This window comes from Myiozetetes cayanensis, unplaced genomic scaffold (genome assembly GCF_022539395.1).
Source record: "Myiozetetes cayanensis isolate MyiCay16 unplaced genomic scaffold, myiCay2020 scf3, whole genome shotgun sequence".
In the NCBI taxonomy this organism is placed as follows: domain Eukaryota; kingdom Metazoa; phylum Chordata; class Aves; order Passeriformes; family Tyrannidae; genus Myiozetetes; species Myiozetetes cayanensis.
This window is the reverse complement of record NW_026087521.1, coordinates 32,417,873-32,431,830: the sequence shown is the minus strand read 5'-3', so window position 1 is coordinate 32,431,830 and position 13,958 is coordinate 32,417,873. Positions and strand designations below refer to the sequence as shown.

The 13,958-nt window shown below is 34.8% G+C and overlaps 1 protein-coding gene across 6 annotated transcripts in view; it reads left to right on the top strand.

Moving 5' to 3' along the window:
- TAFA2 (TAFA chemokine like family member 2) overlaps positions 1-12,520 on the top strand; it is a 179,104-nt gene extending 166,584 nt beyond the window's left edge. For 3 of the 6 annotated variants that reach the window (XM_050323821.1, XM_050323822.1, XM_050323818.1), the window contains 2 exons: positions 1,358-3,669; positions 10,422-12,520. In XM_050323821.1, coding sequence (XP_050179778.1) covers positions 1,358-1,387 — 30 coding nt within the window. In that variant the 3' untranslated portion in view covers positions 1,388-3,669; positions 10,422-12,520. The remainder of the gene's footprint in view (positions 1-1,357; positions 3,670-10,421) is intronic. The other 3 variants (XR_007629936.1, XM_050323819.1, XM_050323820.1) reach the window with 2 other exon arrangements.
- Positions 12,521-13,958: the final 1,438 nt, after the last annotated feature.

Genomic DNA, 13,958 nt, shown 5'->3' with positions numbered 1-13,958 from the left:
TACCAAAGGAAGACCAAATGACTTTATCTCTGCTCCTGCTGTCTCTAATTCAGGCAAATACACTGCAAAATCAGATCAGTTCCTCTTCTAGAATCTGGAGATCCCTCTATCCTGCCTCCTTGTCATCTTTTCAGAGTGACCTTGGAAAATGCAAATTTCTCATCTTCAAAGCATCATTCCAATTCCACTTGCTAATAATTATTTTTCGTTATACTCAAAGTACAAAAAAAGCAACAGGAGACCTTGTTCTAGAATGCACCTTGGCAAATTTGAAGCTTATTACTTGGGAAACCAATTTCTTCTTGGAGGTTTATTCAAGAAATTACCAGAATCCTTTTTCTTTCTCTCGACCTTAAGGCACATAATTGGTACTGAACATTCCTGATATTTGAAGGCAATGACCTCTTCAGAGCCTTTTGGTCTTTCCTTCATTACTTGAGATTCTAGAAGGCCAACATCTAATTGAAGTTATTAGCTACTTCAATTCATTCATACTTGTCTTGGGTCACATATTAGTTAGAAGATAATGAGAAGATGCAGGTGTGAAGAAACTGGACAGGTTCTTTAGGAAAGATAAGCTAAATTGAATACCATATCAGATTCTTATTTAAATTTCTAGCATTCATTTTCTCCTTTGATAGAATACTTCTTCTCTGTGTACTATGGAGTTCAAAAACAGTGTCCAGATGATCCCCAGTACAGAGGAGTTGTAAGGCCTTGTAACTTTCAGCTGACATCTCCATAATGCTCAATCAGGAAAACATTTACTTATTAAAGTGACTGTAGTGGTTGTTCTTTTTGTCTTTGGCCAAGATGACTACAACTATTAGTTGAGAAGGAACCATAATCTTGACTACTTCTTAGTGAAACATACTTTAAGTGTTATTTTCCTGGGCAATGAGAAATCCTTCTCATTGTTTATCTATTACAGTCTCTAAGGGAAAATCTCTTGGGTCTTCCTTTTTCACAGTTCTATTAAGACTTGAGAAAAGATGACAGTGATTTTTCTGAAGTCTTCCAAATCTGCCACCTTTCTTCTCTTTCTTATCTGTGTTGGAGTGATGACATGATGGGTACTCATACTGGAGAAAGTTAAAATTAGATTTCCTTAAAATAATTTTATGTTCTCTGAATGGTACCCACTACTCTGTCAGCTCCCATTAGTTCAACTAAAATTTCTCCAAGCACAGAAAAGTCTTTTCTTCATATGGAGATTCCAAATGGATGAAAAAAAGAAAGGAAAATGATCAAAGGTTTCAAGTTGATGACTGATTCATTGTTTTTAATTTTTTTTTCCTGCCTGGATATTGCTCTGCTGTTTTCTAACTTGTTTTTTAGTTGTCTTATATTCCCTCAGCTGTGGCAGTATTCGTGGAGCCAAATGTGAGTCCACTCCCTCAAAATGCCAGCAGCGGAAACTGGTAAGCAAGTGGGGAAAAATCACCAGAGGGATCTCTGAAGCTTGGGACAAAGGCAGAAAACACATCAGTACTGCACTAACAGAGCAGCAGGTACCCTTATATAGAAGATAAAATTACAGGTAAGGAAATAATTTACATTTCTATTTTGGTCTTCTCCACATAGCTTGTTACTCTCCACTCAAAATCCTAGGAAAAAATACCCACAGCATAAACATTTGAAGACGTAAAAGATATCAGACATGATTAATTTAGAATGCCTGAGTTTTTTAGTGGGAATAATGTGAAGTTCAATCTTACCCAATTTCTGGGGAAATACATTAAAAGATGAAAATCCTTTGTACCTGGAAGGCAATTTTAAACCTCAATCTAGTTTTAAAGCAAGGCTGGTTTTGTATTTCTTTTTAATTTGTTTTGCTTTTTCATATTTAAAATATAAACAAAGTTTGTTATAGGTTTTCCTTTCCAAACAAAAACAAGTCTAGGCTTTTTTGTAGGTAAGTGAAGTCAGATAAAGCCAAAACCAGATGGACTCTGTTCCCATCCCTCCATCTCCTTTTACTTTCTTACAGTTGAAAGAGGAGCACGACTCTTTATTATGCTTCAGTTTCCTCATATGGAGAAAGGAAGGAGGTTGTTTTATCTCCCACTTGGGATGATGAGGTAGAATAAGTGGTATAGAAGTAAATTTCATTTATTTAATTAATTGTCTTGCAGTCTTTAATGCCGCCATGCTGCAGTCCCTCTATGGAGTTGCGATCACTGCAAAAACCTCAAGAGGATATATCCTTGTCTGAATTGCTACAGTTATTATCTGTTACAGAAAGTAAAATAAGGTTTATGTTTAAGTCTTCTTTTAATATAAAACTCTTGTCTGCAAAGGAAATATTTTGTTAAATTAAAACAATTCTACCATAAACTTAATTTCTCTGCTGAGTTACAGAAACATTGAGAAAGTTAAGGTATGTGCATTGTAGTGGCATAACCTTTTGGAAGACAATAATAATGAAGCACATTGGAAAGACTAATGAATTGAATTTAGCCTTGACATAACTCATATGTCTTCATCAACTATTCACTATTACAATTGTCCCAGTGAGCTGTACCAATTAATTTTATTTTGTAAACTATCCAGTTCAAGGAAATATGAAAACAGAACTGTATTCATTTGTTTCCTAGCATTTAAATGTTTAGACATTTTATTTCAGCAAGAAGTTATTAAAGCTATGAGTTTAATCTTGTAGTGTATATTTCTAATGATCCTGCAACATGATATTTAAGTTAAAAATCCTAAAGAAAAAAAAAAAAAGAAGAAACTTAAAGAAATTTTGGTGATCTTTTGAGATTCTATGCAACCCTTTTCAGAAGCAATCATTATCAGCAGTCCAAAATCTACCTCAACTATCTAGATAAGGAAGTATCTGTCTGAATTGAATATTGTCTTTTGAAATGTGTCATCTGTTATTTTATGGTGTTTCCTGTAACCTTCTAACTGTAGAAATGTCTGTAGTAAAGTTCTCCTCAGTTCAGACTAAACTTTTGGGGTTTTTTTTGGTTCGGTTTTTTTCCCATTTGTTTTGGTTTGATTCACTTTTACTTTAAACATTTATTATAAGAACACACTCATGTCTTTCATTTTAAAGGAATTGTATTCTGAGTTCATGACTCTTTTCTTTATTACAGGTCTATCCATGGACTTATTCTCAAAGAACTTTTCAATTACTGTTTTGTCATACTTAAATATTTCTGATATACTTTCAAACATGAGTCTAATATATAAGTTTCTATTGCTTTTTGATGACAAATAAGAGTTTGAATTTGAATACGTTTGGATATTTTTAAGACCATGCACTTTTCATAAAAGAATTTGCTCTGATTCTGAAATGTTTTTTTCCTGTTATTTTGGACTTTTCCTTGTAATTTAAAAGTTTCTATTTATCCCAGTTTTGTTTTCTGTATAACTAATGTCATAAGAGTGTACTAGTTGACATGTGTTTGTTTCTTAGGCAAACGTGTAAAACTCCTCAAGTCCGAATGGAGAAGTAGAGAAAGGAGGTTTCTGCTGTGCCTGATGACAATATTTGTTTTTTCCACACAAAAAATATTTGGCTCCATGTTGGAGCACTAGTTGTGATGAATCCTAGTCTTGGTCGGATTCTAAGGAAGGGCCAGAACGTTCGTTGAGGAATAAAGAGTCAAACCACTCCAGAAAATGTGTTCCAGCCCTCGTTTATTACTCACAGAGCAGCAGGTGTGTACAAATACAGGTTTACACAGTATTAACAGGAATTGTTGTACCTTACTCCTCACTGTAGTTGTGCAGCGTGCTGCAGACACCGAGGAATTGTGGCTTATTCAGGCAGAGCTTCAGGAGGGTGGTTGGAGAGACTCTGTGCTGTGCTCCTGAGCAGCCTCAGTGTGTCAGATGCTTCTGGGAGCCTTAAAATATCTTTCTTCCCTCAGTACTTTCAAAGGTTGACCCAGTCACTCAAGTTAGTCACTCTCATGGGAAAACAACAAATGCTCTGGAGAACAGCACTTAGAGAGGAAGTCCATCTTGATACATTCAGTCTGGTGTTGCCTTTGTAGCTGAAAGCTCAATATCCCATACTGGATTACCTAATTTCAGAAAAAGTGAAGAAAGGGCTATTTTCACTGTATTGCTAAAATATGCTAGATTTTGTCTGTTTAGTCTTAAAACCATGCTAAAGATGAAGAACTTTGTCATTTACATATGAACATTTACATAGGAACATATGCCATGCTCTAAAGTATTTTTCCTTTACCTATTTTTCTAGTCCTAGCTTTCAGATTTGAAGCCAAGAGAAAGCTCAGTTTACATGTGAAAGGTTTCCAAAACCTTTTAGCTTCAATTACAATTTTTAAGACTAATTGTCTAGATCTTCACTTTATCACTAAAAGTCTCCTGGTGAAATCATTAAGAGCAATGAGAAAACAAAGGACTAAACCCCACCCGCGATAGAATACAAAGTTATATTTCAAATAACATTGTATGATATGAGTTTTCAAAATGTTTCTCTCTTTATAATGAAAGGTCCTAAGCGCAAGAATTGTCATGAATACAGTTCTGATTAAACACAATGCAGTAAAAGTATGAAAGAATAAAGAAGTTTTGGAGTCTTTGATTATCAAAGACATGTGAAACTTTTGAACCATTGAAGTGTACTCGGTGATGTTCATTAATAAAATGAGCTAATCTTGTTTGCTGAAGGACAGGCCTGAGAATCTGGAATTCTAGACTGCTCCATTACAGACTTGGGAACATGTTTAGACTAATACTTTACATACTGCAGTGCCTAAAGTAAAGCTAAGTGAACAATTTAAAGCTCTTGAGGCTTGATATAAAATTTTAGGTAGGGCCAAAGTTTTATAAGCAGGAATGAAACATTGCATGATTTGAAAAATTGTCTTCCAATAATGTAACTTTCACTAAAGGTAATTGAATCCATAGAGTTATCGTCAAATATCTGTTTTCCAGACTGCTCACAAAACACTTAAATTTTGCCTTTTGGCCCACGCCCAAGTCAAATAACCATCTGTAAGACTGAAACAAGGGCCTGTTTCCTAATTCATGCTTCTCTACTGCAGGTCCTTTGAAACGGGCTTGGGTCACCTTAATATTTCTCAGACTTTTGAAATGGTTCCTCATCTCTCCAGAAGCTTAGTTATCTAGCATAAACACTCAAATCTACACCTACCTGCTGTTGAGTGCGCATGCATACAGGAGCCCTATTGCAGAAAGGCCCTTAACACCTTTTTGTCCAGTTTCCCTAATTCATTAGAAAATAAATTACGTGATTCTCCAGCTGTCAGAAAGTTGTGAACCTGTCTTTGTTAACATTATCACTGGTACAAGATAGTAGTGTTAGAACAGAAGCATTTTCCAAGATTACAAGTTATGTGGTTTCATTGAATGTAAATGAACAAGTGGCAATGCACTCTGTCATTTGTTTTCATAAGCCACGTGTGAATGATAGTACATGGCAAAAACACTGTATGAATTTTGAAATTCCAGGAAATAGTGTGCTTCCATCTGTTCAAAAGATTCATTTCCAACCCCAGCCTCATTCTCAGAGGGCATAAGGGGAGAAATACATTAGCAGATGTTTGTTTCTGGTTATATGGGCCCTTCTGTTTCTGCATTGTAATATTTGTATTAAGTTTTCACTACCAAAACAAAGTTATTGATGTTATGAAAAAATATGACTGATATAGCCCTCTCAAGTTCATTGCATTTGCTAAAGAATCACTTCATTGACCAATTTATTAATTTTTTGTGGTGTTTTACATACATTTTAAGAAAGAATACAGCAATAAGGACACAAAATGGATGGAAAAATATTGCATACAAATAAGGCTGTTTTGGTATGGGATCCCTGTCTTATCTCTATGACTTGGAGGACAATCCACAGCTAGGCATTTCTTCAAGCCATTCCTTAGACCTCTTTTCTTAAGCACTTATTTAAGGGATTCTTGTGGCATTCCCTGTACTTAGCTCATCTCATGTTGTTCATTAAATAAATTTGTGAGCACCTTTTTAATTTTAATTGAAATCTCCATACCATTTTTGTTTCCCACAGGTCTTTAATATTTTAGAGAAGAATGCTAGGGGTGCCAAGATGGCTTTTCTTTGTCTCATGAAATTCCACTTAGCTCAGGTTGTGCTATTAATAGCTTTTACAAAGAATAATTTCCTTTCTCTGGTTTATGTGTCTCAAGAAAGAAAAAAGGGAGAAAAAGATAGCTTTAGTATGCTCAGATGACACAAGTTGTGACCACACACAATCCTATATGGTTGATGGAACAGTCCTAGTTAAAAAGAAAACCTCCAAGTACTAAGTTCTTTCTGTTTCTTTGGAGAAAATCTTGAACAGAGGGTCCATCATTCTTCCCATCTATGGAGTGATGAAACATTGGCTTAAAAATTTACCGCTTTCTGCATTTTCATTAATACACAGTCCTGACGACATTATTATAGACTTCCCTCCAACTCTTCTTACCCACTCTTTACTGTGCATGATGAAAAAGAGATAGAATTGCAGTTGCAAGGACACACATAAAAAAGCATTTTGCTAACTTTCAAGTACTTGACTTTGCAAACTCAAGAGCCAGTTTTCAATATAGATTTTATGTATGGTTTACAATAAATATAGAAAAAATTCAAAGAGCTGCCAGTCAAAAAGTTGTAATGCACAAAATTTTGTTATGAAATGTTATAGCACACACTTAGTTTCGATATACCATATATTGGTATCTATTTTCTCCTAACACTATTAAATAATCATTAATTATGTGCCTCATTTGCATGTATAAACTCTTTTGTACTTAGCAAATTATTAGTTAGTTTCTTCTTTGAAGAAACAGAAGATTTGAACTATAACTAATTGTGGTTCTTTGATGCTTTGGTGCATGAAAGTAGGGAAAAGTGTTTTTACTATTCAGGGAATATACATTCAGTCATCTTTACATCCTATAGTCTTGATTTTTTCTCCCTTCCTCTTCTATGGGAGAAGGAAGTGTTGAGTAAAAGTACCTGTCTGGATTTTTATTGGGAAACTATTTTTGTGAAATAGACAGTATTGTCTGATGTATTCATCCACTGTGCAGCTTTCACAAGTGAGGACATTTTTCACCCATTGTGAATAACATTGGAATGGAAACTGTCCAAAAAAATTTCTTGAGTTGGTAGCTTTTCTAAGGTGATGCCTTGAGGTCTTTTCATCTCCTGTCCATTCTGGGTTACCCTGGAAAAAATGTTCTACCCGAAGGTTGAGTTTGTTCTGAACATTTTGTGAGCAGAAGAATGTGGAAAGCTTCAGCTTCATTTATGTGCATATATACTGTTGTGTTATAATAAAAATGTGAGGTCACATACAGTTGCAGCCAATTTACAGCAACCACTCACTAATTTAAATTAAAAAGTCTGCAACTGCAGAGTAATTATACTCTAATTACATATTTAGGATAGGAAAGTGAAGAGAGTCTTATGTAGTGTATTTATTATATAACAACTATGTGAAAAATTTTATTAGCATAAAAAGAGTAATTATGTTCCAAAAATGAACAAATTAATTCAGATCAACACCTAGGATGCTAAAGGTTTCATGTACTTTTTTTATTTGTATTGTTAATTCTCCATATATAATAATTATTAACTGAAAACTTGATTAGACTTGATTTGCATCTATTCAGGGTGTTACTGTTTTCTTAGGATTTTAAAGAGAAGACACATACCATTATTAGTCCCCCTTTTCTACAAAGGCCTTTGGCACAATACCTTACTACCTTACTTCCCAGACACTTAAACCAAATAGCTTTTACTATATCCAAAATTAAGCATTTCTGGGAATACTATCACTAAGTATTAGCTAAAATTTTATTGCTTCTTTATGAAACTGCCTTTACCAACCGAGAGGTTGATTCACTCCCAAATGTGTATGGTGTGTGGATATATAACTTCCATTAATGTTAATGTGTAATCTGTGCTTGCACATAACAAGTATTATCATCTCACTTAGAGGCAAATGTAGACCACTATATGTGTTACTCAGAGCAGCGCTGTGTGACCTGGTGGTTAACAGAACAAAAAAAAAAAAAAAAAAAAAAAAAAGAGGCCATGTGGAATAATAAAAATTCTGGCAGGGGAAAGCTGTTAAAAACTCCAGTCATGTAATGTAAAAACTAAGAACATCCAGTCTGACTTCCTGTACAGTCTGTATAAGCAAAATGATGTTTGTATATGATTAGTCACTTATTATAATGCAGAGATTTGAATGGCTATCTGCTTTTTCTTCTTTATATCACCTGTTTCATCTATGAGACAGTGTATGTTGCTTTTGTAGCAATATTTTCACCACAGGGTTGTAGAGCTAGATGGGGGAGCAGATAGGCCTGGAGATTTTACTGAGTTTCTTTGTGACTGAAGAGAACACATTTGCACTTACAAGAAGCTGTGTAACTGATATATATATATACTCTTTTTGCTAGCTGCAGTTTATCACCTTAGCCAAAGCATTGGCAGAGGTGGATGTAATAAGAATAATACATCACAGGATAGATGAGTTTGGAAGGGAACTGTGGAAATCCAACCCCCTTGCTCAAGCAGAGCCACCTTGAGCCAGTTGCCCAGGACCAGACAGCTTTTGAATATCTTCAAGAATGGAGAACTTCCCTGGGCAACCTGTGCTAGTGCTCAGTCATGCTCACAGTAAAAAAGTTTTTCCTGAGAGTGAACCTCCTGTGTTTTGATTTGTTCTCATTGCCGCTTCTGCCGTCAGGCAGAAATGCACCACTTGAAAACGGTGTGGCACCATCAGGCACCACGTGAAAACAGTGTGGCTCCAATTTCTTAGCACCCTCTCTTCTTGTATTTGAGCCCTCAGCCTCCTCTTCTCCAGGCTGAACAGTGGCAGTTCAGCTGAACAGCCTTTCCTCATATGAAGAAGCTCCTGTCCCTTATTTGCCTTAGTGGCTCTTTACTGGATAGAGAGAGAGAGAGAGAGAGAGAGAGAGAGACCTGTATCGCAAGTGAAGCTAATAAAAATCCACCTGTGGATAAGATCAGAAGATGTGTATTTTACATTCTGTAGCTCAGTAGCACCTGGTTCCATGAGTAAAATTCCAGCTTGTTACAATAAAGCAAAACATAAATAACAATAAGATGCTGCATCAGCCTTTTGAGCTTTGTCGCAGGGCACTGAAATATTTTGCCTGACTTTTAAATTAATTCTTTATTATTTTTGTCAAATCTTCCACTGTAGAAGGGGACACAGGGGGCTGTTTCCTACAACGAGAATAAAGTAAAATAAGAGCAGTATAATGAATAAGCCCATGTATCATAAAAATCACAAAGCACGATTTTATTATTGCCTTAAGTGCAATTCCTAGAAACAACTTGATAGAGAAAGCAAACTGAAGCAATGAACTCCTCGAAGTCTTTTTAGTATTCTGTTCTAAATTTATGCTCTGCATAGCTGACAAGAGCTGTATGCAAACAGTTTTGCTGAGGGCAAAAGAATGTTTCATCATTAAGGAGCATGACCCTTCTCTCTGTGATCAAAATGAGAAGCATATGCCCCTCAATGTCATAAAGTGTTGTTGTGACCATTCCAATAAGTTGTTCTTCAAGAACTGGGAAGTTGACACCTGACACAATTTGATATTAAAATGTTACATGGTGATTAATTGTATCCACTGACACAGCAGAAATATTCCTCAAAGTTACATTTGTTTGATATGACAGGGTTTTTTTCTTTTAATGTTTAAAATCCAAATCAGACAGAGGGAAATTCCAATTACTGTGAAATGCTTTGTCTCCCACTCTTTCTCTGTGGTCCTTCTGTTTCACTCTTGTTTCATGTTAGGCTGGGTGAAACCACTATAAATTAAATCCTTGGTAATTTTGTACCTTGTGAATAACAGGATCTCTGTCTCTCTTGTTAATGTATGAATGATTTTTGTCCTGTTTCTCCACTAAGTAATTATTATTTGCTGAGGTGCACTGAGCCTTTAACAGGACATTGCCTTTTAGAACCTAAATGATTTTATGATTGTGCTGTAAAGAAGAATGCAAAGAATGGAAAAATACATCTCCTGTATCATCCACTGTTATATGCAATGGCTAACATTTTTAAAAGCATAGTAGTTACTGTAGAGAAGTTTTAACAATAAAAAAGAGAATAACAGAAAACAAAAAATTGTGGGTTGTTAATTTGAGAACTTCAAATTCTTTTATTGTATTTTTAGGCATGGTCACATTTTGATTTCTCCTTGTCAGATCCAATTCCGACAAAACACTTAAACATACAATTTAGTTTGGGGAGCAATGCCATCTAATACCATGTGGGATTATTCACCTATTTTAAAAACAATTGAAAGCTCTTTGCTGGACAGAGATCTCTCATTACAGTCTCAATTTCCAGTACTTTGGAAGTAGATTCACTATGTCCAGTTTTGATTTTCTGATTTTCTTTTTCTTTACAGGTAACCCGATAGCTAAAGACAAATCAAGTCAGTCTCAAGGCTGATAACCTTAAATACAACATGTGGGAATTTCATTCTTCCAGGCAATCCTTGAAGTGAAATTTTATACTGCTGGGGTGTATCCTTCAGAATCAATTGTTTCAATGAGAACCTGGCTTGCAATCAGCAACAGCCTTGAGATCAAAACTACTGGAAAGTCGTTTTGAACTTCTGTGTCACAAAGATTTCAACTGATTGAACTGTGTACACTTGTAAAATTGTACTTGCTAAGGAATTTGCAGCTGTAATCACACGCTGATACTCTAAAGGTGCAGAAAAGCAGTTCTTCGTTGCAGACCAGTAGCTTTTCATCTTTATGAAGTCGACCTCCAAAATGTATTGGATCCTTCCCTCTAAAATGATCCCTGGTCCATTTTCAGATTACTGGTGGGACTGCACACTGCTTTAATTAAATTTCTGTTGCAGAAATGGTCCTCTGGCATGGCGCAGTTTTAGGCATTTTTATTTGTGTTCTAATCTTGCAGCTCTGAAAGGTACATATTTTAACACCTTGAAGTTACTTTTGTTATAGGAATGGAATTATATATCCATTGTTAATAATTATTGTTGACAAGTAATAGTTATCTGAATATACCAGTCATATTAGATTGTATAGTCAGGTTGACATGTTTTCCTAAGGCTAACCAACTACTGCAGCTTAACAGTTAAAAAAAGTAGTGGTCAAAACTCAATTACCACCTCTATTATAAAGCATTTTATACCTATAAGATAAACATTTGCATTTAGTTTGAAGGAGATGGGTGTTCCTGATATGTACTTTACTTTCCTAACCTTTAATTCATTTAAGTTCATGGTAATCAGTCAATGACAGTATTTCATCTCTTTTTTGTAAAGGTAGGCAGGGATGTAAATGAGTTTTACAATTATGAAATTGGATGGTAATCATTCAGAATTTTGTCTTTTTATTAAAAAATAAAATCTCTTGCTTGAACCTAAGTACTGATGGTTGCTTATGTAGATATCTGTTTAGTCTGTTTGCTATAAACGAAAAAAAGTCTTAGTGCCCTCCCAGATTTACACTTCATGAGTATTTTGCTTGCTTACAGTCATCCAATTCAGATCTGATCCTTTCCAAAATTTCTTTTTTTTTTTTGGTAGCAATTTTTGAACTTTGTAATGTGCTGTTACATGAAAAAAATCCTCAATATTTAAAGGCCTTAAGCATCTCTGAGCTTTTTTCTAAGTTATTACAGAATGTATAATTTTATGCTCCATTTAATATATATTGTACCATCTGTACTGTTGATACAACAGAAATTTGGCAGTTCCTTTTAGGAACACTGCATAAACAAGCTGACCAGAGAGGGTAAGGGAATTTTGACTTTATGCTTTGGTGAATTGAAAGCCACACACACAGTGGTAGTAAAAAATACATAGGGGTAAGCTTATGAGTGGTTACCAGACTTGCAAAAACAAACAAACAAACAAACAACAACATAAAACAGAAGAGGGAAAATATTTTATCATTACAAGCCATTGACATGGTTAGTTTAGTTATACATTAGGTTCCATGATAGATGAACACCCTGGAGTGCTCTGCCTGTCACAGTAGCCCCTGCTGTTCCAAAACCATTTGATTACCTCTGCTGTATTACTGCACAGGAGAGCTTAAATAAAATAAATGACTGTTGGGAATAAAATTGAGAAGTATATTCTGTCATTCTGCTGAGAAGTAATAAAAAATTGTTGGCAGGAAAAAATCTTATTTTCTGATTAAAATTTAATTAGAATAAACTGTAGCAGCAGCTAGGTATATCAGTATTTTAGAATGGATTAGTATTGTATGGATTTGTGCTAACAAGTTCTGGACAGAAGGTAGCATCTTAAAGAGATTGTCTGGGACAGTGCAAAATATAAATGTGCTGTTTTGTAGAGTTTGAATATGGCCTCTTTTTGGCCAAAAATCTATATCATGCTTCTAAATATATGTTTTCTTTGTTTCCTTGTTCTTAAACCAATGCTGAAAGTACTGTATTATATACAAGTGTAACACATGCATATCAATAAATAAAAATAAATGGATTTTCAAATATATTGAATAGATTATCTGCAGTAGTTAATGTTGTGACTATTCATAGTAAGTGAATAAAATTGTAATATAAAATAGAGTTCCCTGTATGGATGTGCACTTTGGAGATCTGTTTATCCATGGAAAAAATAATTTTTTCATGAATAAGAATCTAAAGTGTTATATTTCTTTAGTAGAGCTGGGGATATCTCCTATCATATTTAAAGGTCCTTTTTGAAAGGGAAGGAAGCTGGGAACCACAGTTCAGCTATCCACAGTGCTGGTTTAGTGCTGCCTTTGAAAATTGAGTATAGGTGACTAGATCAGCTACGGGCATTCATATTGCAGGCGTGTGAGAATGAATCTTGCTTCAATTACTCATTTGTTCTGTATATACTACTTCCTAGATTATTTCATCTGGTTACAAAAATGATCAGTTAGTATGAGCAGAGGGAAATCAGTGTTACCCTTTGAATTCAGTAATCATCAGGAACTCTGAACTGCAGAATATACATTCCTTTTCTGCAGTTCTAAGTGGAATTACATGGAGAGGGAAAGCAAAATCACTGTTTTCTCATACCTTTCAAAATTAAATGTCTTCGATCAGTTCAACAAAACATAAAGGAAATCCTGATATGAATTTTAATGAAAAATAATTTCAATTCCGATCTAATAAATCTAAAATAGAACTTAAAAAACATTCAAGTCTAGATCCTGGTGGTATGTAGTTTGTTGGTCATAAGTGAATGCTAACCTTTAAAACAACACTGCTGCACTGTTACTACCTACAAATTCACCTATTGTGCTATATCCTTTAAATTTTCCTATTTGTCCAATATCTTTTAAATCTTGGCTCCTTCAGCTCTGCTCAAGAATGTTACTGGTGTAGCGTTTCAGTATTTCACCAAACCAGTGCAGTTGTTTTGACAGAGTGCGTCAGATACATTTGTTTTGAAACTAAAAATCTGCCATATAGAATTTTATTTTTTTATGTTTCATAAAAATATATGCAGGGAATTCTTGCTCATTATAATTGTACAGCTGGCTTTTATACTTTCCAGGTAATGCATGAAACTCTGTAAAAACAAAACAGAAATATGTGATTGGCATCTTTATCTGTTGATTTGCTGCCTCCTCCTACATGCCTCGAATTTTACACATCTGTGGTTAACCAAGATATTGGCAAAGATACTGGAAAGAGAGAACAGTTTTGGTTTGTACAAGAAGTATTGCCTTAATCTCTAGTTTCTTTTTGCCAATAGTGAGATAGGTCTCTATCAAAAAATGTCCCACCTGAACAATCACATGGCATTAAATGATTTTTCAAGGATTTAGTGGTATTGAATAATAAGAGTTACCTAATCACTTTGTGTTGTCTTTATAGTGCAGTTTGTAACCTAATAAACTTTTCTGTTTATTTCATAGAATAAGAAAATATTTCCAGATTACATTTTTGATCTTGTTTCTGG